Source organism: Chrysochloris asiatica, unplaced genomic scaffold (genome assembly GCF_000296735.1).
Source record: "Chrysochloris asiatica unplaced genomic scaffold, ChrAsi1.0 scaffold00092, whole genome shotgun sequence".
NCBI lineage: Eukaryota > Metazoa > Chordata > Mammalia > Afrosoricida > Chrysochloridae > Chrysochloris > Chrysochloris asiatica.
In genome coordinates, this window is record NW_006408610.1 from 9300777 (window position 1) to 9327202 (window position 26426).

The following is a 26426-nucleotide window of genomic DNA, read 5'->3' on the forward strand; positions in this document are numbered from 1 at the left end:
GGCTTTCTGCTCCGGTAAAGATTTACAGCCTCAGAAACCCTGTACAGGGTTGCTATGAGTCAGAACTGACTCCACGGCGCATAACAACAACAACAAAGCAGCCTCAGCCTGGTGTGGCACTGTGGGTTAATGTGCCAGACAGCAAAGCCGTTTGAACTGCAAGGTTGGTGGTTCAAGCTCACCAGCTGCTCCTTGGAAACCCTAATACAGGGCTGCTATGGGTCGGAATCGACTCGACGACACTTCACAACGACAACAAGCAGACTCAGAAGCCGATTCTACTTGTTGTGGTGGTGGTGGTGGTAACCACTAATCAACTTTCTTTTCTGTACCTTTACTTTTTCTTGTTGTTTTGTATCAGTGAGGGCCTGCAGTATTTATCCTTTTGTGATTAATTTATTTTACTCAGCATAATGTCCTTCAGCTTCATTCATTTCCCCCACTGACTGAGTCATAGTCCATTTTATGTACGTTCCACATTTTGTTTATCCATTCATTTGCTGATGGGCATTTAGATTGTTTCCAATTTTAGGCTACTGTGAATTGAATAGTGTTTCAATGAACAATGGTATACACGTCTCTGAGTCTCTGCTTTCAAGTCTTTGGGGTTATATACTTAGAATTGGAATTGCTGAGTCATAGGTAGTTCTGGGTGGTGCTGTAGGATAAGCACTGGACTGCTAACTGCAAGGTTGGTGGTTCAGACCCATCAGTGGCTCCTTGGAAACCTTATACAGGGTCGCCACATTGAGTTGGAACTGACTTGATGGTACTCAGGAACAACAGCGGTAGTTTTTGGAAGATCCGCCATGTTTTTCAAAACGACTGTACCACTTGGTATTTTCAGCAGCAGTGGGTCTCATCAGCTTCCTTATCATCTGTTATTTTAAACTTTTAGCCATCCTAACCCACTGCTGTGGAGTCGATTCTCACTTAAAGTTCAGGAGGCTGTAAATCTTTACAGGACCTTGTGGTTATCAGCCCAACGCCTAACCCACAGTATCCCCAGGACTCCTTTTAGTCATCCTAGTGTGATAAACACTGGACTACAAGGTTGGTTTGAACCACCAGCCGCTCCTCAGAAACTCTACAGGGTCTCTGAGTCTGACCTGGCTCAGTAGCCTTTAGCAGCAACAACAGAGTGGCAGTGGATGGCCTTTGATGGTGGTGTTGATTTCTATCTCTCGTGGTTAGTGACACTGAGCTTCCTTTCATGTGTCTGGTGGTGGTCATTTGAATGTCCTCTTTGGTGAAATGGCTATTCAAGTCCTTTGGTTATTTGTCTTTTTATTGTTAAGTTGTCAAAGTTTTATATGTATTTTAGTTATCAAATTCTTGTTGGATGTATGGTTTCCAAAGATATTCTTTCAGCGGTAGCTTGTCTTTTCTCTTTTTTAGTAAACTCTTGAACAAGTTAAAAATTTTCCAAGATCCCGAATGTTTATTTTGCCTTTTGCTGCTTGTGTTTTTGTTACTGTGTTAGATAATTCACTGTTGGAAGCTAAGCCTGACAGCATTACCCTTGCTTTTCCTTCTAAGGGTTTTATGGTCTTAGTTTGTACGTTTGGATCCTTAATTCATTTTGAATTTACTTTGGTGTATGGTGTTAGGTAAGGATCCTGTTTGATTTTTCTTCATGTCATGTGGAGGTCTGATTTTCCCAGCACCATTTATTGAAGACACTCCTCTTTTCCCATGGAATGGGTTTCTCAGCCTTGTAAAACATCAGTTGACCATAGATGTATGGGTTTATTTCTGGACTCTCAATCCTACTTTTGGTCTGAGTGTCTGTTGTTACACCAGTCCCAGGCTGTTTTCATTACTGTAGTTATACAGCATGTTTTAAAATCAGCAAGTGTGAGCCTTCGTATGAATTTTTTTTTTTTTTGCTCTTCCAACATTGCTTTATCTATTTGGGGTCTCTTGTCACTCCATAGAAAGTTGGAGATTGGTTTTTCTGTTTTCTGTAAAGAAGGTGGTGGGTATCTTAGTCAGGATTGCATGTGTAGGCTGTTTTAACTGTTTTATTGTGAATTATGTGATAGTTTACATGGGAGAACATTAGCTTTACATTCATCCTATCGTTTACATTGCCATGGTTACAATTCCCTCCATGCATCATCAACCAACCAAAGGGTACACCCCGCACGCCTGCCCCCTGGTTACCAGCACACAGCCCTTCTCCCTCTCTGGGTCTAGAGTTCCCAACTGCTCCATCTCTCCATGTCATCATCTCTGCCTCCATCTCTGGCTTCGCTGTTTCTCTGGGTAGGGTCCCGCTCTCCGCTGGCTAAGTTTTCAGTAGTATATCACCAGGTCTTCCTTTCCAGGTACGAACTTTCAGTGAGCTGCAGAGTGTTTACCACTAATCAACAGCGCTGTCCCAGTTGTGATACCCTATAATGTCTCCAGACATTAAAATGTTCCCTACTAGGCAAAATCTTTGCTCTTCAACACTTTACAAAGGTCTTGTGCAGCAGATTTGCCTAATGCAATACGTTGTTTAATTTCTTGACTGCTGCTTCCATGAATGTTGATAGTTGATCCAAGAAGAATGAAGTCCTTGACAACTTCAATCTTTTCTCCATTGATAAGAATGTTGTTTTGTTGGTCCAGTGGTGAAGATTTTTGTAAAGATGTTAACTTGAGGACTAAGGTGCACCTGACCAAAGCCACGGTATTTTCCTGAGAGCTGGAAAGTGAATAAGGAAGACTGTAGAAGAATTGATGCTTTTGAGTTATGTTGTTAGAGGAGAATATTGAAAGTGTATGGGCTGCCCATAGAACCAACAGATCTGTGTTGGAAGAAGTGCAGCCAGAGTGCTCCTTGGAGGCCAGGATAGCCAAACTTCATCTCTCATACTTTGGACATATTGTCAGGAGGGACCAGTCACTGGAGAAGGATATCATGTTTGGTAAGGTGGAGGGTCAGAGAAAAAGAGGAAGACCCCCCGCGAGGTGGATTGTCAAAGTGGCAGCATCAATGGGCTCAAGCTTGGCAACAGTAGTGAGTTCGGCCCAGGATCGGGCAGTGTTTCGTTCTGTTGTGCATAGGGTCGCTATGAGTCGGTACCAACTCGATGGCACCTAACAACAACAACAACAGGCAACATAGCCCCAGTTGAGACCTTCTAGTGAAGTGGGGAACTTGGTTGTGTCATATCCTACTCTGTGACCCAGGATAGTTTTCTTGTCCTCTCTGCAACATGAAAGGTTGAATTAGCGTCAGTCCACTGCCATCTAGTAGACTCCGATTTATAGAGATCCTATGGGACAAGGCTGTAAATCGTGATAGAAGCAGACTGCCCTGTCTTTCTCTCTTGGAGAAGATGGTGGGTTCAAACCACCAACCTTTTGGTTAGCAGCCCAATGCTTACCCCACTGCGCCACCAGGGTTCCTTTAGTTCTCTTACTCGGGGATGTTTTAGGCCTCACATTATTTGTGTATGGTGGCGGTTTGGGCTGGGGCCCTTTTGAGACTGGTATATGTCATATAAGACACAGGATACTACATAGTGGATGCAGTTTGTTCTGTCTTATGCTCTGGGCTCAGGACAGAGGGCTGTGCTCTTCGTTGGGGGCGATAGAAAGCAACTTTGCTTCTGTCCACAGTCTGCTCTCCTATCCACCTTCCTTTCCTGTCACCTGGCTTTCCTAGGACCCCCTGTCCTTAAAGTCACAGCCACCATTTCATTTGGAGTGCTGCTTATCTTATGGAGAGACTCCCCAAATGTAAAGAGTTGTCTCTGCAAGAAGAATACATACGACTTCTGCAGCCTGTTGAGGGGCAAGGGGAGATTTGCATAATGTTCCAAGGGGGATTAGGTGGCTGGGGGTTGCCATGGCAACCCCACAGGGATGAATTGAGAATTTTTCTTCCTGGCAGGAATTGGCCAATGGAGCCCGGGAAGGTGGGGGAGGGGGTAGGAGGTTATCTGAGGGGAGGGAGGGAGGACTGGGGGTGGAGCCTGGGATGAATGAGCAGTGTTGGGGGAAGGGACGGTGTCATCTTGTAAAAGCTCTCCTTGTTCTGTCTGTACAAGCAGGCTCTTTGAGGCCATCCCCCGGAGTGGGTGCCAGGCAGGCAGCATTTAATGTGTTTGGGAACCAGGAAATTAAAGTGAACAAATATTTAAAGATTATTGGATCTTGTTAACAGGAATCCCGAAGGATGGAAACGGAGAGTCTGAGAAATGAAATTCTTAAAATCATAGCATAGGGTCATACAGCCCAGAAGGGATTTAGGCTGTCATCTAGGCCTGCTTCTCTCCCCTGGGAATGAGTCTGTCCCTTGTTCCTGTTGGTGGTTGTTGAATGCTCTCTAGGACAGGGAACTCACTCTCACATGACACCTGCTTCAATTTTGAGAGTTCTGATTATTGTTATTATTATGTTGTTGTTGTTAAGTGTTGTCAAGTCAGTTCTGACTCCTAGGGACCCTGTGTAGGGTTTCCAAGGAGTGGCTGGTAGGGTTGAACTGCTGACTTTGGGTTAGCAGTCTAGTTAGTGCTTTATCCGACAGCGCTACACCAAGACTTGAGATTATTGTACTGGATGGACCAAAAGCCACCTCATCAATGTGATGGAAGCTGAGGCCCAAGTGCAAGGTAGACCCAGAACTGGAATGCAAATCTGTTCCCTCAGCATTGGGGTTCATGGCCTGTTCCTCACTCAGCCTCCACACTCCCAAGTTCCCTCACATCTTGGACTCTTGGGAGGAAGTGTCTTTGAGATTTCTGGGGGACATAGAGAGAGGAGATGGAATTCCTTTTAGGGAAGCACATAGAGTTGTGGCCCAGAATCCCTCACCTCTCATTGGTTCTGTCTGCTTTGGAGTGAGTGTGTTTTCCTCCTCTCTGTCCTGCATCCTCGCCATCATCCATAGCCTCATGTGAAGGACACGGGGGCTTATGCACAGTGTCTATCTCCGGCCAGGCCAGCTGTCGTCCTCCCTCCCCCAGGAGATAGATCCTCAGGGTCATGCCGAGGGACTGGCCCTTTCTTGCACCAGGTCCTCCAGCCATAAAGAATTCAGAAGGCTTCCTCAGCAGGCATAAATATTTAATGGCGTTGTAGTTATATATAATGTGATCAATATGTCAGTGCTAAAAGGCCTTAAAGGAGACTCACCTATCACTGAGTAATCGGTGATGTAAACCCTCACCAGTCCCCAGAGTAGCGGGTCATTATCTCCCTCGGCTGCTAAGTGGGTCATTTATTTACCCTCTTCTTACACTGGCTCTGCTCCCCTCACACAGCCTGTAGAGGGGACAAAATGGGACCTGGGAGCCCCACCCTCGACTTTGGAGGTCTCACTCCTCTCTGTCCCCAGATTGCCCCTCCTCTGGCGATAAAATGCCCACTTGCTTTATTTCAGTCTCTCTGAGCTTGGCTCAGGGAGAAAATACCTGGTAAGGAATATCATCTTGGAGTAAATCATTCAGGGCTTATCAATTTAGAATTGCCTAGGACATGCAACGGAATATTTTAAGTTAAAATTGCCTGGGACACATTGTTCCAGAATCTTCCAATATTTGATTGCTAATTGTTTGTGGCTCCTAGTTTCTGGGGGGCAGGTGGAGTCTGCTGAGAACTTTGAGAGTGGAGCCTCCTTTTTACGCAGCTCCCTACCTCTGGCCCCTCTAATTTTAATTCAAGATGAAGACAACTCACTTTGAATGCCCAGGATTCAAGTCAGAGGAGCAAGTAAAACCTGATTAAAATTCAAGCACTCCAGAGCTGACTGAGACCCCGCCCCCACTATGATTCTGACTCATAGTGACCCCATAGGACCCAATAGAATGGCCTCACATTGTGTCCAGGCCTGTGCGGCGTCTTTATGGAAGCAAATTGCTGCATCTTTCTCCCATGGAGTAGTTATTGAATCTGAGCCATTAACCTTTCAGCTAGCAGCCAAGCTTCTAACCACGGCGTCCAGAGCTCTGAGACCCCACCACAAACACACACGTAGCCTTTCCAAAGGTCATATAGCACGCCAGACCTGGAGCTGGAATGAAAGCCCGTCATTTCCACATGACTTTGTAGTGAGATTTGTGTTTCAGATAGGCAGCTAGCTTTTTACCGTCTCATTTTCATGCATGTTGTCTACAGTTGAGTCCCCAGCTTCAGAATACAGTGCTCTTTCTACAGCACTGCCCTGATGCTCCATTCAGAAGTGTAATCAGGGTTCTAGAAGCATCAGACGACCCCCTCGTCTATCCAAACATGAGGTTACAATTGCTTCCCACTAGAAGAGATGTCTCGAAGAACCCTTGCTTCATGTCTTGGGATCACGAGCCAGTTTTTGCTTGTGAGTCACAGATTCTGAGTAGTAAATGCTTGACAATGATGGATCTTACCTGGAGTCTCTTAACAGAAAGTTCTATGCAGTTTTACTGATTTGAATGGTTCATGCAGTGCAGAGTAGTCTTTGGGAACAAGCCCCAGCCTAGCCCACTGTCCAACCATCTTCATCTCCAGGTGGCATGGCTTTTCTCTGCTCATCTTTCAAGTTCATACTATGTTACGGTTCATGGAGCTTTATGGAGTGAATCCCGGTGTGGCACTGTAGGATTAGCACGAGACTGAACTACAAGGTCGGCAGTTCAAACCCACCATTGTTCCTTGGAATCCCCTATACGTGGTCGTTACGAGTCTGAACCAATTTGACGGCACTTAACAACAACAACAATAGAAGCTGTCAGGAGCCCTGGTTGGTAGGTAGAGTGGTGTTAACAAACTTGGCTACTCTCTGTGACAGAATCCCTAGCAGCCACTCTGAGAGAAAACACCTGGCTGTTTGCTCTCCCCGAGAGTTGACAGGCTAAGACACCTCTTGTGAGGTAATTACAAGATCAGAATCCACTCGCCGACATAGAGGAAACAAGCGGCTGTTTCAGGAGTAACATTCTTGCCTTCCCTGTGTGGGATTGATTTCTGACTAGTACATCCATCTTTGGAAGCTCGCCTATTGTTCATGATGCTGACAGATTTCAGCAGAGCTCCCAGACTGTGATGGACTAGGAAGAAAGACCTGGCTGTCTGTCTACTTCTGAAAATCAGCCAGTGAAAACCGTATGGATCATAAATGGGCGGGTCCACAATTCATTACATGATGGCGCGGGACTTGGCAGGGTTTTGTTCCATGGCGCGTGGGCTGGCTGTAAGTCGGGGGTCAGCTCGATGGCAACAAAAGATAACAATATAGAGGCAGTAATATGTCAGAGAGCAGTTCAGGAATGGTTAGCATTTTAAGACTGAATCGTGGGTCTTGGATGTTCTAAGTTGTCTAGTTGGCGCCTCCATTTTGCAGACCAGAAAATTGAAGTCCAGATGAGGGAAGTAATTTGCTCAACAGCTCATAGTTTAGATGGAGGTAGAGCTGGGTGTAGAAGAAGCCAGGTCATTTCTGAGTGCTCTTTAAAGCCACAGGTCCGTCTCTCATTGTTTTTATTTGGCTGAGGTTAAAATGAAGACTGCATTCTCAGAGGACAAAGGTACAGATGGCTGGGCATTTAAAACTAAATAGGAGAGACCAGCTTGGGAAAGTAGCTGTTAACTGTGTGTCAAGGGCTCAGCGAAATAAAAGGCCAGGGACTGGCTGGATACTGAAGGAGTGAGAGAGGTTGCTGGGGGCCAGGATGGAGGACAGAGCGCCCTAGGGCTGCTCTAACAAAGAGTAGGAAGGCGATGGTGTCAGATCTTGGAAATGACTCCCAGCTGTGGAAGAGAGAGTCTGAAATACAGGTGTTGTCAAGGCCATGCGCTCTCTGGCTCTCTGTAGGTTCTAGGGGAGGAATTTATCCTTGTTTCCTCTAGCTTTGGTGGTCCCAGGTGTCCGCCCCTCTCATCTCTCCGTCCGTCTTCACATGGCTGTTTCCTCTGCTTTGCCTGTGTCTGTTGGCCTCTTTATTAAAGTAACCCTACCTTAGTATAAAGGAGCTCTGGTAGAGTAGTGGTTATGAATCGGGCTGCGAACCTTGAGGTCAGCAGTTCGAAACTACCAGCTGTTCCATGGGAGAAAGATGAGGCTTTCTGCTCCCGTAAAGATTTACAGCCTCAGAAACGCTGTACAGGGTCGCTATGGGTCGGAACCGACTCTACGGTAAACCAGAAGCAGCAGCACCTTAGTATAAGGTGATCTGATGGATTACCCATGGGGCTGCTAACCATTAGCAGGTTCAAACCCACCAGTCGCTGTGAGGGAGAACAATGAGGCTGTCTGCTTCCGTAAAGGTCATCTCGGAAACCCTAAGGGCCGCATGGAATCAGAATCCTCTCCGTGGGAGGGGGTTTAATTTTGTATTTACTCCAATATGACCTTATAGTAACTAGCTGCCTCTGCAAATACAATCAAGTTGTATTCACAGGTACAGGGGATCAGGCCTTCAGCATGCCTTTTGGGGGGGTCACAGTGGTGTGGTACTGTAGGATAAGCACTGGACCACAAGGTCAGTTTGAACCAAAAGGTTCAGTCCCACCAGCCAGCCACTCCATGGATAAGTCTCAACGACACTTAACAACAACAACAACATCTATAACACGTTCCACCTTCCGAATTCATTGTCACGGATCAGAGGTACAAAGGGTGGTCTGAAATAGCAGCAGATATCAACGCTAGACTGGGTGTCTTTTTGTTTGTTTGTTTCTTTTCAGAGAAATAAACGTTGAGAATGCTCAAGTGCCCTCAGTTTACAGCAAGATATGTTGAGGCCCAGCTTTAATGAGGAGACGATCATGCAAACAGGAGCTACTAAAGAACATGAAACAGATTGCTCCTTTGGAACTGACACTTGCCCCCCACTATCTTGCTTTCTGTCATTTATTTCCCTAATAATCTCGCCAGAGATGCCGAGCAGATGTTACTCCCAGCACCCAGTTGGTAGTGCAGATTCTGAATCGAGCAGACCTTTGTGCATGTTCCTCTGAACTTGCTCTCTGTCTGTGTCTGCTAGATTAGTTCCTTCTGAGGAACAGTGGGGGTTTTTTTTGTTTTGTTTTTTCCACCAGCACAGTCACCTTCTTTGAATCACACTTGAAAAGAAACTTTCAAAGGCAACACCAACCTCCCAAACACCTTTTTCCAAAGCGCCTTCCAGAGGAAGCCGGTTTCCCCTCGCCCAATGTACAGCCACCTCTCATCTTGACTTCTGAGGCAAGTCCTCAGAGATGGCATCTTAAAGGGAGGAGGGACCAAGATGGCGAGAAGGGTGGATGGATGTGGGCCTGAAGAACCACAGCTCACAGCTGCCTTATTGATGACAGATTGTGCTGAACTGCCAAAAGGAATCGTCCAACGGATGACCTACTTCCAGTTTATGATTTGTGACCTACTCCAGTGGTCAAAGTCACATATCTTGGCTTTTACGTTCTTTTCCTTTTGTATAACTTGTTTACAGAGGTTTGGTTTAGATCAAAGGCTATGTTAGCAGCTGTCTAATCAGAAAGGCTATCGATTATTAACCCTGACAGTTGTTTTTCTCTCAAAAATATTTCTCAAAGCTCTCTCAGGAAACATCAGAATTTGGCTTTCTTAGTAGGCAAAGATAGGAAGTTGCTTATCAGTTGCCCATCTAAAAACTGGGGCTTTGAATAAGTGCCTTCTATGTAGGGTTGTCATGATTCCATACATAGACCATGTTGCTGTTAGTCATTATTACTGTTGGTTTTAAGAGTGCTTCTGTCTAGCCAACTTTCTATTTCCAGGAGCCTCCCCTCCCCTCAAACCGCTGCCCTCAAAAGAAGCAACCTGACAAAAAAAGTCTTCAGTAAAGTTTCCCTGTTTGTTCTTTGACTCACCAGAATGTGTTGAACCTGTTTTCAGAATCATAGAGATGGGTGAGGCTTGACCTGTGGTTCCACTTTTTGGGGAGGTCAAGATGAGTCCTGGTTTGGTGCAGGTGGGTTAATGCTCTGCACTACAAGGTTGGCGGTTCAAGCTCACCAGCCGCTCCTCGGAAACCCTATACAGGATTGCTATGAATTGGCAAATGTAAGTCAGAACCGACTCGATGGCACTTAACAACAACAAGATGAGAATACCACACAGTAGCAGGTGTTGGCAAAGCTACAACTGGGAGAGATGGGATACGCATGGTCTCACCGTCCCCAGGAACCAAGGACGGGGAAGAACTGTTTTATTATGTTGTTGTTGTTGTTGTTGTTAAGTGCCGTCGAGTCGGTTCCGACCCATAGTGACCCTGTACAGGGTTTCCGAGGATGTAAATCCTTACGGGAGTAGAAAGCCTCATCTTTCTCCCGCGAAGCGGCTGGTAGTTTCGAACCGCTGACCTTAAGGTTCGCAGCCCGATTTGTAACCACTATGCTACCAGAGCTCCTTATAAGTGTTCTTATATATATGTTCTTATGAGTTTTACAAGTGTAAAAGCCACCCCCAGCCCTGTACTCTACTGCCAAGCTGTTTGGGCCCCATGGAAGACAGAGCCTGAATGTGATACCCTAGGTTTCCAGGAGGTTCCATATCTGTGTGTGGTTGATGCTTGGTCTGTTTAGGCGGGAGTTGTTGTTGTTAAGTGCCATCTAGTCAGTTCTGGCCCACAGTGACCCTGTATAGGGTTTCCGAGGAGCGACTGGTGACCTTGCACCACCGACGTTGCGGTTCAAACTGACTTTGCAGTCACAGCGCCATGCCAGGGAGAGGAGGTGGGAAATGCTTTCGGTGGGATGGGAGGATGAGACTTGAGAGGAAACTGCACCCGAGCCACCCACAGGGCTTCTGAGCACTTACTTAGCTGTGGTCACCTGGTACCCTGGGTGGCCATGTGAAATCCTGACCCATCCCCTTTACCTCAGAGCCAGAGGTTGTTGGGCTCTGGACTAGGCCCTCAGGAAGAATCCGCCGTGGGAAGTCTGTGGCCACGGCCTTCCTCATTCTGTTTGCTAAAGGGTGTGAGGAAGGGCAAGGTCAGCGACTTTTCATTTTGTCTTCAACTATCAAGACCCTTACCCTTGGCCTCTTTACCAGAAGAAGTAGGCAACAGCCAAAATCCTTTCATGATCCCTTGGATCCTAGAAGAAATTGTGAGTGTTATACTTGCCAAGTGGGCTGAAGAGTCTGAGGAGGGGCAGAGACTACCCCCTGTCTCCTTCCTGTGGGGAGGGGGCAGTGGCTAGCAGCCCACGAGGTGGCCTGCGGTTAGTCTTTCTTATACTGTCTCACTATGTTGGCAGAGGGCCGGGGCTGCTGCTGAACACCCCACCCCCTGCCCGTTGTCTGTCAACACTTAACACTGTGCACTGTTGTCGTCTTGTACCCCCACCCCTACCCCCGCCAATGCTGTCCACACTGTAGCAGGCCAGGATCCAAGACCAGGGCACTTTGCAATATCAATATCAAGTCCCCCAAATGAAATTGTAGGGGAGGGGTCTGTACTATTCAATTGGCAAAAATATTTATTGAGCACCTATTATGCGTGCCATTTGAGGTAAGAGGGCTTGGGCCATTGAAATTCCTAAGCACCACAGGCAGGATTATTTTGTTTCTTTGATTTTTGTTTTTAATATATCTTTATATTCTTAAATGCTTGACTCGTAACAGATGTTCAGTAGACATTTGCCAAGTATGCCAACATTTTGCTTTATGCAAATTTGGATTTCCAATACAGAACAGCTAATTCTAGGTGAACTATCATATACAAGTGTACAACCTTGACTCCTTTATTTATTTTAAGTTTTTATTGTGAATTATGTGATAGTTTACATGGGAAAACATTAGCTTTACATTCAACCTATCTTATTTCATTTCATTGCAATGATTACAATTCCCTGCATGCATCATCAAACAGCCAAAGGGTACGCCCGCAAGTCTGCCCCTCTGTCGTCAGCACACAAACCCTCTCCCTCCCAGAGTCCCCAGCCGCTCCACCTCTCCACTGTTTCTCTGGATAGGGTCCTGCATCCCGCTCTTCTCCCTTGATGGTCCCAGGGTCCTCTGCTCCTGGACTGCAAAGTCAACGACTCCCTTTCTTTTGTTACAAAACATCTACTGTTACGTTTGCAACACTCACAGTCAGTCCTGATAGCAATTATTCATTATTGAACCACAAGAGTTTTATCCCCATCTCCTTTCACCAGCCCCGTCCAGACAACCTTGACTATTCACATTTCACTCCCTACTCCCTACTATCAGTTGATTTGAGGGAGGAAAAAAATTAAACAGAAACAACAGAGAGCCCTATTTTAGACTAAAACTCCTCGTTTCCCCAGATTAATAATTTATATAATAATGAATTCATAATCAGCCTAGGAGTCCTGGTGTGGCGCTGTGAGTCACTGCGTCAGACTGCAAAGTCATTTGAACTGCAAGGTCGGTGGTTCAAGCTCACCAGATGCTCCTTGGAAACCCTATACAGGGTTGCTATGGGTCAGAATCGACTCGACGGCACTTACCACCAACGACAATCAGCCCAGGTTCCTTAAGTATATGAATGATGGATGTTCCGTTGTATTTAAGTGTGCACAGCATGCCACCTGCACCCCAAAATTTCCGAGGTGCTTAATAATTTTTAAAAGACATGAAAGGGAATCTTGGTGAAGGAAAAGTAAGAAAAGCTCTTAAATCCCTGATACACAGCAGTACTTCTTCATTGGAGATGATTTTGAGGACATTTGGCAAGTTTGGAGATGTCTTGGTCGCCATGACTGTTTCTGGCCTCAGTGGATTTGAGACCAGGGATGTTCCTTAAAAAATCCTACAGTGCACAGGACAGCCCCTGCAACAAAGAATGATCTGACTCAAAATGTCAGTAGTGCCCAGGTTGAAAACGCTAATGTCCAGTGTCTGGTGGACTGGGAGTCCCAGTGGTTCTCAGCTGGGGTGGTACCCCAGGAAGTTTGGAAGTATGTGCCGTGACATGTCCTGGGATATGAAGGACGGTCCTTCACAGCAACCAATTGTTCCACCAGTGGCAGCCGTGCTGCTTGCTCCTGACCCTCACTAGGGAGCCCCCCGGATGAGGTGGGCAGACTGCATGTTGGAGAGCCCTGCCTGCTAAGGCTACAGCCTCAGAACACAGACAGCAAAAGCCTACCAGTGGGGAGTAGGGGTGGGGGCTGCTAGCCCCAGGAATTCTCTCTCCCCAGGTCCAGAGTCGTTTGTAAAGTCTTCAGACAGCACTGCTTTTATTTTAAGTGTGCAAGGGTTTCTCAGCCAGACACATTTGACATGCAGATGATCACAGATTTTTAAAGGCTGTTGTCATGGTTTTGTCTCTCAAAGATTGCTATGTGCTGATGAAAGCTTTGAAGTCAGCTCTGGGACCCCAGTCTTGGAGGGCTCAGGATTCCAAATGAGATAAGGAAGCAATCTGAGCATTGTCTGTCCATGGTCTTTCTGCCTGGGCCCAGTTAACCATTTAACTCTACTCTTGATCGGAAATCTGGAGGCCAGCCTGGGTTTTCTTGAGACACTGGGGGAATGCAGTTGATGTTTTTCTACACATGTTCATCCCTGGGGCTCTAGGGGGTAGGGGAAGAGAATGGATCTGTCTTTCTATGTTCAATTTATATGAGGGTTTAAGGATCTAATGAACTACGTTTAGAAGAAACTTTTGAGAGAAGGCGGGGATTTGCCTTAAAAACTGAATGTCAGTGTTATGATTTCAGGGATTTCAAATCGAGTGCATGAAATACGAGGACTCTTATTTCTCAGTTTCATTGTTCCATCAGCTCTTTGAAACTCCCTTGTATGTGGAGTCCCTGAGTGTCTTAAATGGTTGGATCCTGGTGTGTTTGCTGTGGGTTAATGCACTGGACCTCTCCTTGAAAATCCTATAAAGGATTACTATGAGCCTGAACCATCTCAAAGGCACTTAACAACAACAACTCTGCTACTAACCAATAGGTCAATGGTTCGAATCCACTCAGAGGTGCCTTGGGAAATGCCACAACCATTGGGAACCCTACCCTTAGTTCTACTATGAAACACAAAGGGTTGCCAAGACTTGAAATCAATGCAAAGGCAGCTGTTTTTCATTTGAGTCGTGGTGGAACCATGGAGTCAGTTCTGACTGATAGCCACCCTGTATAGGGTCTCCTGGTGCCGCACTGTGGGTTAATGCGCCAGACTGCAAAGCTCTTTGAACTGCAAAGTTGGCGGTTCAAGCTCACCAGCTGCTCCTTGGAAACCCTATACAGGGTTGCTATGGGTCGGAACCGACTCGATGGCCCATAACAACAACAATAGGGTTTCCAAGGCTGTAAGCCTCATTTTTTCCCTCTTACAAGAGCTCTTTTTTTATTTGGGGGAGGAGGGGACTTGTTATTGTTGTTAAGTGCCATCCGTTCAGACTCATAGAGACAGTAAAGGGTCTGAACCACCTTGTGGTTAGCAGTCCAGTGCTTACCTACAGCTCCACACCAGGACTCCAGTTGAGGGAACTTCTGGGAGGGTTCTTTATGGGGGAGACAGTCCTAGTGATGCAAGGGTTAAGGGCTTGACTGCCAACTGAAAGACTGGCAGGTCTTGGAATTTGCCAGCCCTGAGATCTGCTGGCAAGGCTATAATAACAACCTGAGCAGTGTGTCATACATATAGGGTCACTATGAATTGGGATCAACTGGACTGAAATCAGCATTGGGGAGGTGAAGAGGGTGAGGGAGAGACAACAGTGAAATGTCGGGGAGGACCCCACTAAGTCACGTATCCAGTGTGAGGCTGGGCCCAGGATATCCTGTGGTACATTCACCCCACCAGCTCTCTCTTACTATTTCCTGATTAGTCCTTTCTCAGTCACCAGTGGGGTGACTCACACTACAGTGCTCTTAGATCATAGATTTTGCTGGGCAGTGGAGGGGTTGTCTTTTGTTTTGTATTGTTTTGTTTTTAATGAGGGCTTCCACCCCAAGGATGGAAACTATACTCTGAACCATACTTCCACCCCCCCAAGAGAAAATTGGAGCACCCCAAAACATAGGCAGCCTGACTGCTGGGGAGTTAGTGAAAGCCTCCTAACAGCAGGCCGACTGGGGTCAGAGAGGACGGAGCTAGTTGTTAGGGTCTGTGGTTTAGGGGGAGGAGTTGGCATTTCCACTTGGCTGTGACATTTCAGGGACTTGATTTCTATGCCTGGGTTTCACACAGTCTCCTTTCCTCTGCAGACAGAGATCGCGAAGAGACTGAACACCATTTTAGCGCAGATCATGCCTTTCCTGTCACAAGAGGTAAGACCTTTTTTTGTCGCCTTCCTTTTCTTCCTGAAGCACCCCAGTGGCCTGCTGGGTCTCGCTGTAGCTGCAGCCCTCGGTCTAGTCCTGCTTTGGCATAAATGACAGACAGGAGAGGGGCCTAGGATGTGCCGTTCAGGGGCAGGAGACTCAGGTCAAAGGCATTGAAGAGTTCCCTGCCGCCCACCTGCAACCAGTGGGGCTGTGGGTGCCTCCCTCCACTCCACCTAAACCTGCATTCGCAGCCTCTGCTTTTCTGTACCTCTAATCCCCACCCCTAGAAGCATCTGGAAGGGTGAGCAGCCAGTGCCTAGAGCCATGCACGAGGATTACCAATACTAACAGAGATCCCAACCCCCAGACAGAGTAGCCTTGCCAGAGGTGTGACCAAGTGGTCACATTACCTTTAAAGAGACCTTCCAAGTGGCCCCTACTTGTAGCCCAAGGACTGGGTTAGTGGACAGTTTGAGGGAAGTGTCTCAGGGGGCAGGCAGAGGTGGTCATCCTCAGCTCACTCCAGCCTGGACATCAGAGCCTGGCAGGGCTGCCCTCCCACTCGCTGTAGACTGAGTCCCGTGCTGACACGACCACATTACATTGGCTCCTCGCAGCCCTGGGCCTCTGAGACAGAGCCGTCACCTATTAAGTGCTCAACTGGATGTGAAAATGGGATGTGGCCTGTCCACGGCCTTGCCTCCCCGTAGAGGAGACAGCTGAGAAGTGAATGAATGAATGATTAGGTTCCCTCATAGAGAGAATTAAAAAACTGAACTCCTCCCCCCTTCCTCTTTCTTTCCTCTGTTTCAATCTAGAGACGTAAATGTGTTTTTCATTGTTTGCTTTCTCTATATAGTTAGCTATAGATTTGGTATCTAAAGAGACATACATTCCCAATTCCCCTTTTTTTTCTGAACACAGTGAGTGGAAGTTGGAGACATCTTGCCAAATTCACTGCTAACAATTTAGCCACATCCCCAAGAACTGAGGACATTTTCCTACATGATTGTACAACTGTTCCCACATTTAGAAAACAAATGATCATTCCGTAATATCGTCTGATGTCCCACTCACATTTCAAATTCACGGGAAGAAGTTTGAGTGTGTGTGTGTGTGTGTAAGGGAGGTGGTTGGCAGCGAATAGCTGTCTTGCTGCTCATCTATTTCTTTTAGAACTGAAAACAATTAGAAGACAGTTTTGATTACAAAAGTAATACATGCTCATTGACAGAGGTTTAAAGAATGAAAATCCCTTGTCATCTGCCCTGTGGCCGTGAGCACAGCAGTTGTAGGATAGTGGGCCCTCCTGCCGTCTCTTCTGTGGTGGTGGGGCTCTCTGCCCACTGTCCCGAGTGGCCTCCCGGTGCTCCGCAGCCCGCCTGCCGCCTGCCTTGCCCGCCCGCCTGTCTGTCTGGGAAGGTGACCGCCACATCTAACCCACGCCCTGTTCCCTCCAGCACCAGCAGCAAGTGGCACAGGCGGTGGAACGCGCCAAGCAGGTCACCATGACGGAACTGAACGCCATCATCGGGGTACGTGGACTCCCCAGTCTGCCTCTCACCGTGTGTATAGCCCTTTTAATTCCTCTCATTTACGATGACCAGAGATGGACCCTGACCTTAGCTGGCCTCAAAGAATGGCGGCCCCTGGGCTCCAGCTTCCCTAGGCATCTTAGAGACTTGGACCCATTTGGGGCCCTCTCCCCTCAGTGGTTCTCCAGTTGCCTCTCAGCCCCTGATTTAAAGGGGTGCCAGACACCTCCAGTCCACTCTCAACCTCTAAACGCACCACTTAGCTCATCCTTCCCTGGCCTGGAGATAGGTGGGAGCCAGGGCTCACCTTTGTGGCCGGATTAACTGTTCAGAGTACGTGGCCATCTCCTGGAGCTTGTCTGCCCTGCTGCCTGCCCTTCTTTGGCCACCTGGGATCAGAACTGTCTCTGTTGTCCTCTGCTGTGGAATGTGCTGTGGTGTTTGGGGTGGGGCTTTGCTGTCCTGTGCACTGGGCAGCCTGGCTGAGTGCTCATCACCTGTCTTGTGACCTTGAGCCAGAGCACCTTCTGACCTCTCAGAGGTCACATCTCACCTAGGAACAGGGAAAAGTGTCCAAGAATGCTTTTTGAGGTCCACTTCTGGTCTTACATATTCTTCAGCAGAAAGGCGAAGCCAGACCTCTCCCCATTTAGGGCCCCTACTTGACTTGCATCTTTAGAGGGTTTCTTGGGCTCTGATAGCGTTTTCTCTTGCTTCCTTTGACGGGAACCACACACCTGAAGGGAAAAAAAACCACATTTTTTTTCTTCCAGTGTGATATTGATCAAGTTTGTTACCCTGAGGTCTACCTTTCATCCTACAACTGAGTGGGGTTGAGACCACTGGTTCCCAGTCCACAGACAGCTGGGAGTTCTTGAACAATAAAGATCCAAGGCACATGCACCCCACTCTTCTTTCTCTTAGGTTTAGGTGTGGAATGGGGACTCTGTGTTTTGCAGTCTTCCTGCTCATTCTGAAGCATGATCAGGTTTAGGAAGCAGTAGCCTGCTTGGCTGAGGCCCCCTTGATTCATTGGGCCTTCACATTTAGGGATCCTAGTTGAGCGCCATTGTCTTTTTGTTGTGGCGTGGGAACATGATTTCAAGGTGGAACTGAGGGCCACTGGCTATTCTTGTGTTAGGTGTGGTACAGGATGGATCTTGGCTCTTCAGTCTGGGGCAGACCTGTGTTCTTATCCTGGTGCTTTCCCATCTGATGATGGGTCACTTCTCTTCCTTGGGCCTCAGTTTCTTCATCTGTAAAAAGAGAGGATTGGACCAGCTTCTCTCTCTGAGCCTTCTCAACTTTCTCTAGAAATGCTGGCTTAGAGAGATGGCGATGTTTATAGCTAGCAACCCCTCGGGGCCCACGGTGGTCTCAAAGCCCTCTGGGAAAGCAGCCCAGTGGTTCTGTCTTTTTGGTCTTGAGCCCCCGACAGCAGCTGTAAGACAGAAGCATTGGCTTAGTTTCAATTCTGGCAGTGTTGGGGGGAGGAACAGGTCCCCACCTGGAAGGGGGTGCAACAGAGAGGAGTCTGGAATCTGAAACACAAGGAGTAGTGTCCAGTCTGGGAGCCATTGAGCTGGAAGGCAGCCCCCTCCCCCGGCCCACCCCCAAAGGGAATCATAAGAGTGTAAAGTGTGAAGGAGACGCAGCGACATCTGTTGCTGTATGCTGGCTGTCGGTCAATCCCGGTTCATTACCACCCTGTCTGACAGAGTAGAACTGCCCTGTATGGTCTCCTAGGCTGAAATCTTTTCTCAAGCAAATCACCAGGTCACGTAGTCCTCAAAGAGGCTAGTGTGGATTCAAACCTCCGACCTTCCGTTTCGCAGTGGAGTGCTTAACACCTTTGTGCTCCCTTAGAGATCATCCGCCCTGGGTGGCTCAGCCCCAGCACTGTTGACATTTTGGGCTGCATCATTCCGTGTCCTGTGCATCCCCGCATTCCCACTTGTGACGGCCAGTAATATCCATGGAGGTGTCAGTGAGCAGCCACCCAGCTGCTTAGGGGACAGACCAGGCCAGAGACCTCTCACCTACTCTAGTGGGTCCTCTGTCTCAGTGACATTGCTAGTTTGGGGTAGGCAGGGCAGGCCATGCATTGTGAGTGTTGTCCTTGGAAATGTCTCCACTTCTAGCTCCTCCCTAAACCCCTTCACAGAAGTCTTCTTCAGGCTCCCGGGTTGAGCTCCCAACGCCCTCACCTCCCTGCGCCCCTGCAGGACTCAGCAGAGAGAGTCCTGTCTCCCCACTTGCCTACCTCCTTGGAATTAGAATCCTTTTATGAAAATAGCTCCCCCCTCCCCAAGTTTTCTGCAAAGAGTGCCTTTAGGAGAGCGGAGCAGTTTGGATTTGCTCCACTTTCTTTAAGCAGTATTTAGGAAGCTACAAGTTAGGTCACGGCAGCTCGAGGCAGATATTGGAATTCAATTAAAGCCAACGAGTGGGGCCTGTGACCCCCATTTTCAAGGTAATTGCTTCTTGGGCTCTGAGTGAATGCAGCCCATCGCCCTGTCATTAGGCAGACAGAGTCTAATCGCTGTGTGTGACGGAGCCTCACGAGGCAGGAATTGTGGACAGCTGAGGCATGCTCACACTGGGAGCCCTGCTTGACTGCACTCCAGTGAGGGAGAGGAGGGAACCAGCTAATCTAGCTAGACTTTCTGTATCTCCTCCTCCTGAGAAAAGACCAGTAGGATGGAGAAGGCTGGCAGGCTCAGGGCTGAAGAGAAGAGGGGAGCTGCCAGTAAGGGAAGGACCCCAGGAGGTCTTAGCATGACTAGGGGCTGCCCCTGGCCTCCTTTGTGAAGGAATGAGGAAGGACTAGGCAGGTTTCCTGCAGCAGGCTGGCTCTTCTCAGGGGGTTGTGGCTCTCCCGGCCTTGTTTCTGCTCAGCTCACCCTGGACAGATAGTGAACCTGGTGCAGGCATGGATATATTACATTGTTAGCTGTCATCGAGTCGGCCCTGAGATGGTGGAGCGCCGTCCCCATGGCAGTTGTAGATTGGACCATTTTGATCCATGGATTATCTTATTTTTTCAAAATAATAGCGAATTGTGTTTTTGGTGAATGTGTGTGCAGCAAATTAAGCTCTTGTTTGACTGTATACAAATCGTGCAGTGACATTCGTGACATTTTCCACAATGCGCCAACATTCTCCTTATCTGGGGTGCCCCTTTCCCTGGCCCCCCTTTATCTTCTTTTATAATCCGTGGAGTTTTCACGGGCTGACTTTTGGAAGTAGACCTTAGTCTGAAAGGTCCGCAGAAACCAGTGCAACAGCATCATAGCAATACAAACGGCTCCACTGACCGATGGTGGTGGTTGCCCATGAGGTGCACGGGCCGGGACATGAACCTGGCTCTCCTGCTTGGAAGGCAAGAATTCTACCACCAAACCACCACTGCCTGAGGACATGGATGTAGCTTGTGGACTGTATATCTCTTGGATGAGAGTATTTCTAGGGTCTTCCTGGTGAGAAAGACCAGGCTTCAAGGTCAAGGTTGGCATGTTGGGATGGTGGAAGGAGAGACGGAGGGAGGCCAGGCTTGCTGGCTAATCCCACCCCGCTTCCTTGATGGTCTGCAGGGAACTCAAGTTTTCCTATAAGCAAGATGGGCCGAAGACCTGCCAGGACTTGATACTGTAGGCTGTCCACCCTTCCTTCTTACATCCAGACTCTTGAGGCATGTTTAGTGGTATGAGAGTTATGGGGTTGTTGAGCTGGTAAGTGGAGGGAATAAGTATAGCCCTCGTTGTCTGTTTCCTTGGAGGTCAAAACCAGCTCAAACCAAACACATTGCCATGGAGTTGATTCCGATTCACAGCGACCCCTAGGACAGAGTAGAACTGCTTCCTCGGGTTTCCAGACTGTCAAGCTCATCTTTCTCCCTCGGAGCCTCTGGTGGGTTTGAACCGCTGACCTCACGGTCAACGACCCACTTAACCCACTGAGCCACCAGGGCGCTCCCTCTTGGAGGCCAGGATGTGTACATTTTGTGCAGTTAGGTCCTTGTCTCTGCTCGGAGCCCTCAGGGGGTCAGGCTCTGGAAATGCTGAGCTAACATCACTAAAGTGTCATCCATGCGGTGAACCTAAGAACTGAACCATTAAATCCGCCCGAAGAGGCTGAAAGCGTGATGTGCCTAATCCAATTACACATGCTCTGCAAGCAAGATCCTCCCGGCGGCCCCTGCTGTGTGTGGTGGCACCTTCTGAGCTCAGGCCCCGGGCACTTGGCACACCCGTGGAGCAATGGGGACACATGTCTGCCCTGTGGGCACGTTCTGGGACATGCTTGTGCCTGGCATGAAGTTGTAAAGGAGGGCACAGTGAGCACTTGTGGGGTAACTAGATCCTCTATTGGGGCTGGGAGTGGGGAGTGAGTTGTCACCTTCCTTTTGGATCATTGAGAAATCCTGGCATTGGATGGGATAGTAGGAACAGGAGACAGGCATTGGCCAAGCTGTGAGTTCAGGGCCCTCCGCAGTCTGTGAATTGAGTTCATCTCTCCCCATGGGGGAGAGCTCCCCATTTGAAAGCACTGTTACCCTCCCCCACTCAGATGTCACTGTGTTTCAGCACATCGTCCTCTGAAGCCAGGGGACATGTCGTGGGCATGGCAGCCGTTCGGGACGGGTGAAGAGAAAGGAGCTCAACTTCCCAGGGAGTGGAAAGCAGCCTGAGGTGGCTCTGCCAGCGGAGGGGCTTCGGCTGGTGACACGGGGACCGCAGGCCAGCTGGACCGTTGCTGGTTGTCTCCCTCTGCTCCGCCAGGGAGAATGACTGCCGCCAAGACTGTTGTTAACAGGCCTTCCACCCAGCAACTCCTGTCGTGGGGATGGTCCCTTCTGTATCTGCTTCCCCGAGCCTGTAGGGCCAGCCTTAACTGGACCTTCAAACTATCTACAGCAGACTGCGGGGGAGTTTCTGGCTGTACAGTGGGATCACGCTTGGACTTGAGAACCTCGTCATTTTTGCATGGAAGATTCCTTTCCTCTGTTGCAAAGAGGGTGTTCCTATGTGACTGGCTACAGCAGAAAAGCCAACAGTTCTGGAAGCACACCAGCACTGAAAGCCACTGTTCTCCAAGCAGCCGATGCTGTCTTTTGTCCCAAGTTTTTGATGCTGGTTAACTGGTTCGGATATCATGGAAGCTGAACAGCCTAACTGCCCTAGCTGTGTCTGATTGGTCCTAATCATGTACAGTTCCTGGGCCCTAGAGGGGAGGCATGGACCAGGGAGGCAGGTGATTGTCTTGGAATGACCAACGCTGCTGCTTCTATCCCAGCTTCTCCCTGCACACCTTTTCCAACATTCTCTCTTCTTCACCCAGCAAACCCGTACTGAGCCAGCACTGTCAGGCATCTCAAGGTGCTAGGATGGATAAGATTAGGTCCTTGTCTCCCTGGAACTTAGAATCTCTAGGGTATGTGTCCCACAAAGATGAAAGAAATGTGGGCCATATTTGTGGTCTAGCCACGGTATTTGCTAACGCTGCTGCAGAATTTACTTTGCCTCTCCATGCGGGCGTGCATGTGATTGGTACTCAGCCCGAAGACGGGCTCTGTCTTCACCTCTGTCTTGCAGACGAGGTGACTAAGCCCAGAGGGGTCCAGGACTTTTCTAAGGTCTCATTGCTGATAGGGCATAGAGTTGTAAGTCTACCCCGAAGCTGTCTGGCTCCAGCATTTGGTCTGTTAGAGCTGTTTTCAGGAGGCATCAATGCATTCTGTTCTGGAAGATAGAAGGGGTTTCCCAGAGGACATGGTTTTTGAACTGAGCAAGGTGTTGAGCCTGGTAGAGTGGGAAAGGAGACCTTACCTGGGAAGGTAAGAATAAGGCTGGTGGAAATTACTCACTTACGTCTTTCTTTGGGTAGACATCTTCAGTCAGTCTTCCTCCTCGAAAGGGAATAGTTCATGGGAGGAGTAAGTGGTACGCCTGGTAATCAAGGAATTAGTACAAGCTACTTCTTTGGGGTATTTGAGCTCCTCCTCCTCTTCCTCTTCGTTTCCTCAAGAAACCTCACTGGCTTTACACTTTAAAAAGTGGTTGAAGTACCCCAGTCCTTGTTTGGGGGGAGGATTTTACTGAGTAGTTACCACTGGCAGAATGACCTAGAGAAACTAGGCTAAGTCCAAAGGGCCTCCGCTGGAGACTCACTGTGAGTGTGGACACCTAGATAGATTGTTATGGTCCAGCCACACCAGAGGACACAGGATCCTGTGGCCATTAGGAGAACAAGTTGGTTTCTTTGTTTTGATCATTCTTATTAAAATCAAGCTGCAAAGCAGTATGGTGAACAAGAGCACATTTGTGTCAAAACACATCCATTTAAAAATTGGGGATAAAAATGACGTAATTCACTCAGGATGTCCATAGAAGAAAATCGAGGCAGGTTCACAGTGCTAGGGTGAAGGGTGATTTAAAAATAAATGTAAAACCTGTATTTCTCTTAAACATTTTTTTTTCTTACAATGAGCATGTACTATTTTTGTAATAAGCTATTAAAAAGTTACGTTTTCTTTCAAAAGAAAAGGTGTAGGAGCTTAGGTGTGAGGTGTCATGAGGGGCGCCTTGGCTGGGCGGGTTTGGGGTTTGGCAGTGGACTTTCGGGGAGACACGAGGCCAGCATCCATCGGCAGCACCTATAGAGTGTCCTGGGGGCTGCAGTGCCTTGAGACAGCTTTTCCGTGTTAGGAGCTCAGAGGTGGCCCCACAGCGGCACTTTAGGGTGGAGACTGAGTGATCAGTTTGCAACTTAAGTGGGAGAGACCAGGACCCTTAACTCCTGATCCCAAACACTTACCCCCAGAACTGTGCATCCCCTTCCCTGGGTTCTGTTGTCTGTTATTAGCAGCTGCTGGGAATCTTGAAGCACAAGGGCCACGTCTTTACTCCACACCCCCCACTTCTCCCAATTCTCCCACCACTCTTCTTGCTTGGGGGTGGGGGTTCCTTAGGACCAATCTCTGGAGGCATGGTGGGTGGCTGACAGAACTGAGTCCAAATTGTCACTCACTAGTGAAGGTACTTACTTACAGGAGAAAGATGAGGTTTTCTGCGCCCGTAAAGAAAAACTCTATACAGGGCTGGAACCGACTCTACAACTCTTAACAAAAACAGTGGTACATGGCCAGGTCCTGACTACCCAAGGCAGCTCCCTCAGCCTCAATTTATTGCTCATAAAATGGGCACAATACCACTTGCAAAGTGTCCAGGCGCTCACGTAGGCCTTCCTTTGTGCTAGTTGAGAAGAAAGACAGACATGTATATGGCAGAGAGAAGCGTAGCCCAGGCTCTAGGCACTCCTAAGAAATATTTCAATCCTGGAGAAATACTAGCTGCTCTGTTGCCTGCCCCGTTACGCCCATGGGTCTTGGTACAATCTCAGGAATGCTAAAGGACGTCCTTCTGCCCTGGCTGCAGGAGGGTGATTTTGGATGTGGGAAGGGGAGGGGGAAAGAGGAGAACCTGAGGTTAGTGTTGGGTTATGGTCTCGGGTCCTCTGGATTGGGGATGGGGAAGACGCAGGACTCCTGTTATTGTTGATGGGTATGATAATAATGAGTTAATGCACATCAACATTTTAGAACACTGTAAACCATTTGTAGATATCAGCTGCTATCATGAGCACTTTTAATGAGTAGTCATGGATCCCAGGGCCTCTTACAGTATCTTGCAGTAATCCTCAGATAGATGCTACCTGTCCCCTTTTACAAATTAAGCTCATCTGAGGTTCACGGAGGTGAAGGAACCCGCCCAAGGTCCCACAGCTAATGAGAGCCAGAGCTGGGATTTGAATCCTGGTTTCCTTTCCTCCATTGCTGCCTCCACTGCCTACCATGGCTCTGTTCTCCACACTGATGCCCAGTGGTCTCAGCTCTCATTCCACTGCCCCCCTCTGTTAGGACCCACCCCAGCTGTAGTAAACCAGGCCGGGAGTTTCTCAGAATTAAGGGTGTCTGCCCAGGGCACGGCCTCGGGGTGGGAGATGCTGGCTGCTAAATTTTCAAGGCATGTAAGCATGAACAAACAGGGATTTCTAGGAGCTTAAACATGGGTCTCCCTGAACTGATCATGTGACCGATGCATGCATTGTTTATCTTGGACTTGGACGTATATATGAAGAAATCCTCTTCTCCCAAAACTGGGAGGGTGGTGGTAGAGTATTTATAGGCATAAATCTGGTATCTAAATTGCAGTCCGTTAACAGACCGTTCCTTCAGCAAGACAAGCAGAGGGTAAAGGTTTTAGGGCTGTGACTCCCTGTTGCCTGATGCAGGGACCAGGGGGGTGGCCCGGGTGTCTCTCTGGCCTCTTGTGCTCACAGCCAACTTCATTGCAGCAACAGCAACTCCAGGCGCAGCATCTCTCCCACGCCACGCACGGCCCCCCGGTTCAGCTACCACCCCACCCGTCGGGCCTCCAGCCTCCAGGGATACCCCCAGTGACGGGGAGCAGCTCAGGGCTGCTGGCACTTGGTGCCCTGGGCAGCCAGGCCCACCTGACAGTGAAGGACGAGAAGAACCACCCTGAACTTGACCACAGAGGTGCGGCCCAGGACTGGGAGAGAGGGTGGACTGCACTGGGCTGGGCTGGGCTGGGCGTGGGGGTCCCATCGTGAGTGGACACAGCAGACATACCACTCTAGGACCCGGAGTTAGCAGAGACCTCGGGCTGAATCTCTGACACACGGAAACCGCTGACCCGTCCTGCACCCCTGACCACCAATCTTTGATGTTTACCCAGTGTTCTCTGTCCAGAATTATTCAGCCCGCCTCCTTAGCTACGTACCCACATATGCTTCAAGGCTCAGTCCCTGTCCCACCCCTTTGAGATACCTTTCTGGCCAGACTGGAGGACTTAACTCAGATTCCCGTAGGAGTTTAAGGGGTGTGTTCCCATGCCTGAGCCTCCTTATTTTCTGAGGGTACGTGTCTCACCCACATAGGAATTGAACAAAGGTATACAGTTGGTGCTCCCGTAAAGACTTGATAGTGAACTCCTTCTCAGTGAAGAAAGCAGGAAGGTGATTAGAAAGACTTGGAGTCAGAACTTTGCCCCCACCCCTCCTACACACACTTACCACAAGGATTCTGGATGTTGGCACCAAGGAGGGGCTCAAGGGTTGAGAAGATCAGGAAAGGAAAGGGCCTGGATCCTTGGCAGACCCCTTTTCCAAAGGATGTGCTACCTTGCATATTTTACCCTATAGAGCCGGGGGCTCAGCAGATGCCTCCCAAGCCTCCCTGTGCACCCAACCTTGGGCATCGCATCAGTGGCGCATCCTCATCCTGCCTGGCCCCAGGACAGTAGCATGTCTTGGGGACGGGAGGATACATTTTTGTGTGCTTATATAGGATAGTCCCCTTGGCTTGTGTCGTGAGGCCTTCCCGACATCAGACAGGGAGCTAGTGTTCGGCTAACAAATAATCAGAAGCCCAGATTCCAGGGTTTTCCTGGTGAAGCAGAGGCTTGTTAATTCAACAGTACTTTGTTAAAAAGGCTGAACTAAAAATACTCCCAATGCCCCCCCGCACCCCCAGTAAATGTCATAACTCCTAGATATTACAGGTCCTTTGCATAGTATGTTCCCTCCCAAGCTTGAAGCTTTAAGAACAACCCTGTAAGTGGACTTGGTGCCATGTTTGGCATGTCCCGGAGAGCTGGGCCAAAGGCCTGCCACCCCCAGGGGACATTGGAA

At 48.6% G+C, this 26426-nt stretch overlaps 1 protein-coding gene across 10 annotated transcripts in view; it reads left to right on the forward strand.

Moving 5' to 3' along the window:
* TLE3 (transducin-like enhancer of split 3 (E(sp1) homolog, Drosophila)) overlaps positions 1-26426 on the forward strand; it is a 60559-nt gene that overhangs the window by 18483 nt on the left and 15650 nt on the right. For 8 of the 10 annotated variants that reach the window (XM_006866544.1, XM_006866543.1, XM_006866542.1 and 5 more), the window contains 3 exons: positions 15118-15180; positions 16638-16712; positions 25068-25272. In XM_006866544.1, the coding sequence (XP_006866606.1) occupies positions 15118-15180; positions 16638-16712; positions 25068-25272 (343 nt within the window). Of the gene's footprint in view, positions 1-15117; positions 15181-16637; positions 16743-25067; positions 25273-26426 lie in introns of all 10 variants that reach the window. The other 2 variants (XM_006866540.1, XM_006866547.1) reach the window with 2 other exon arrangements.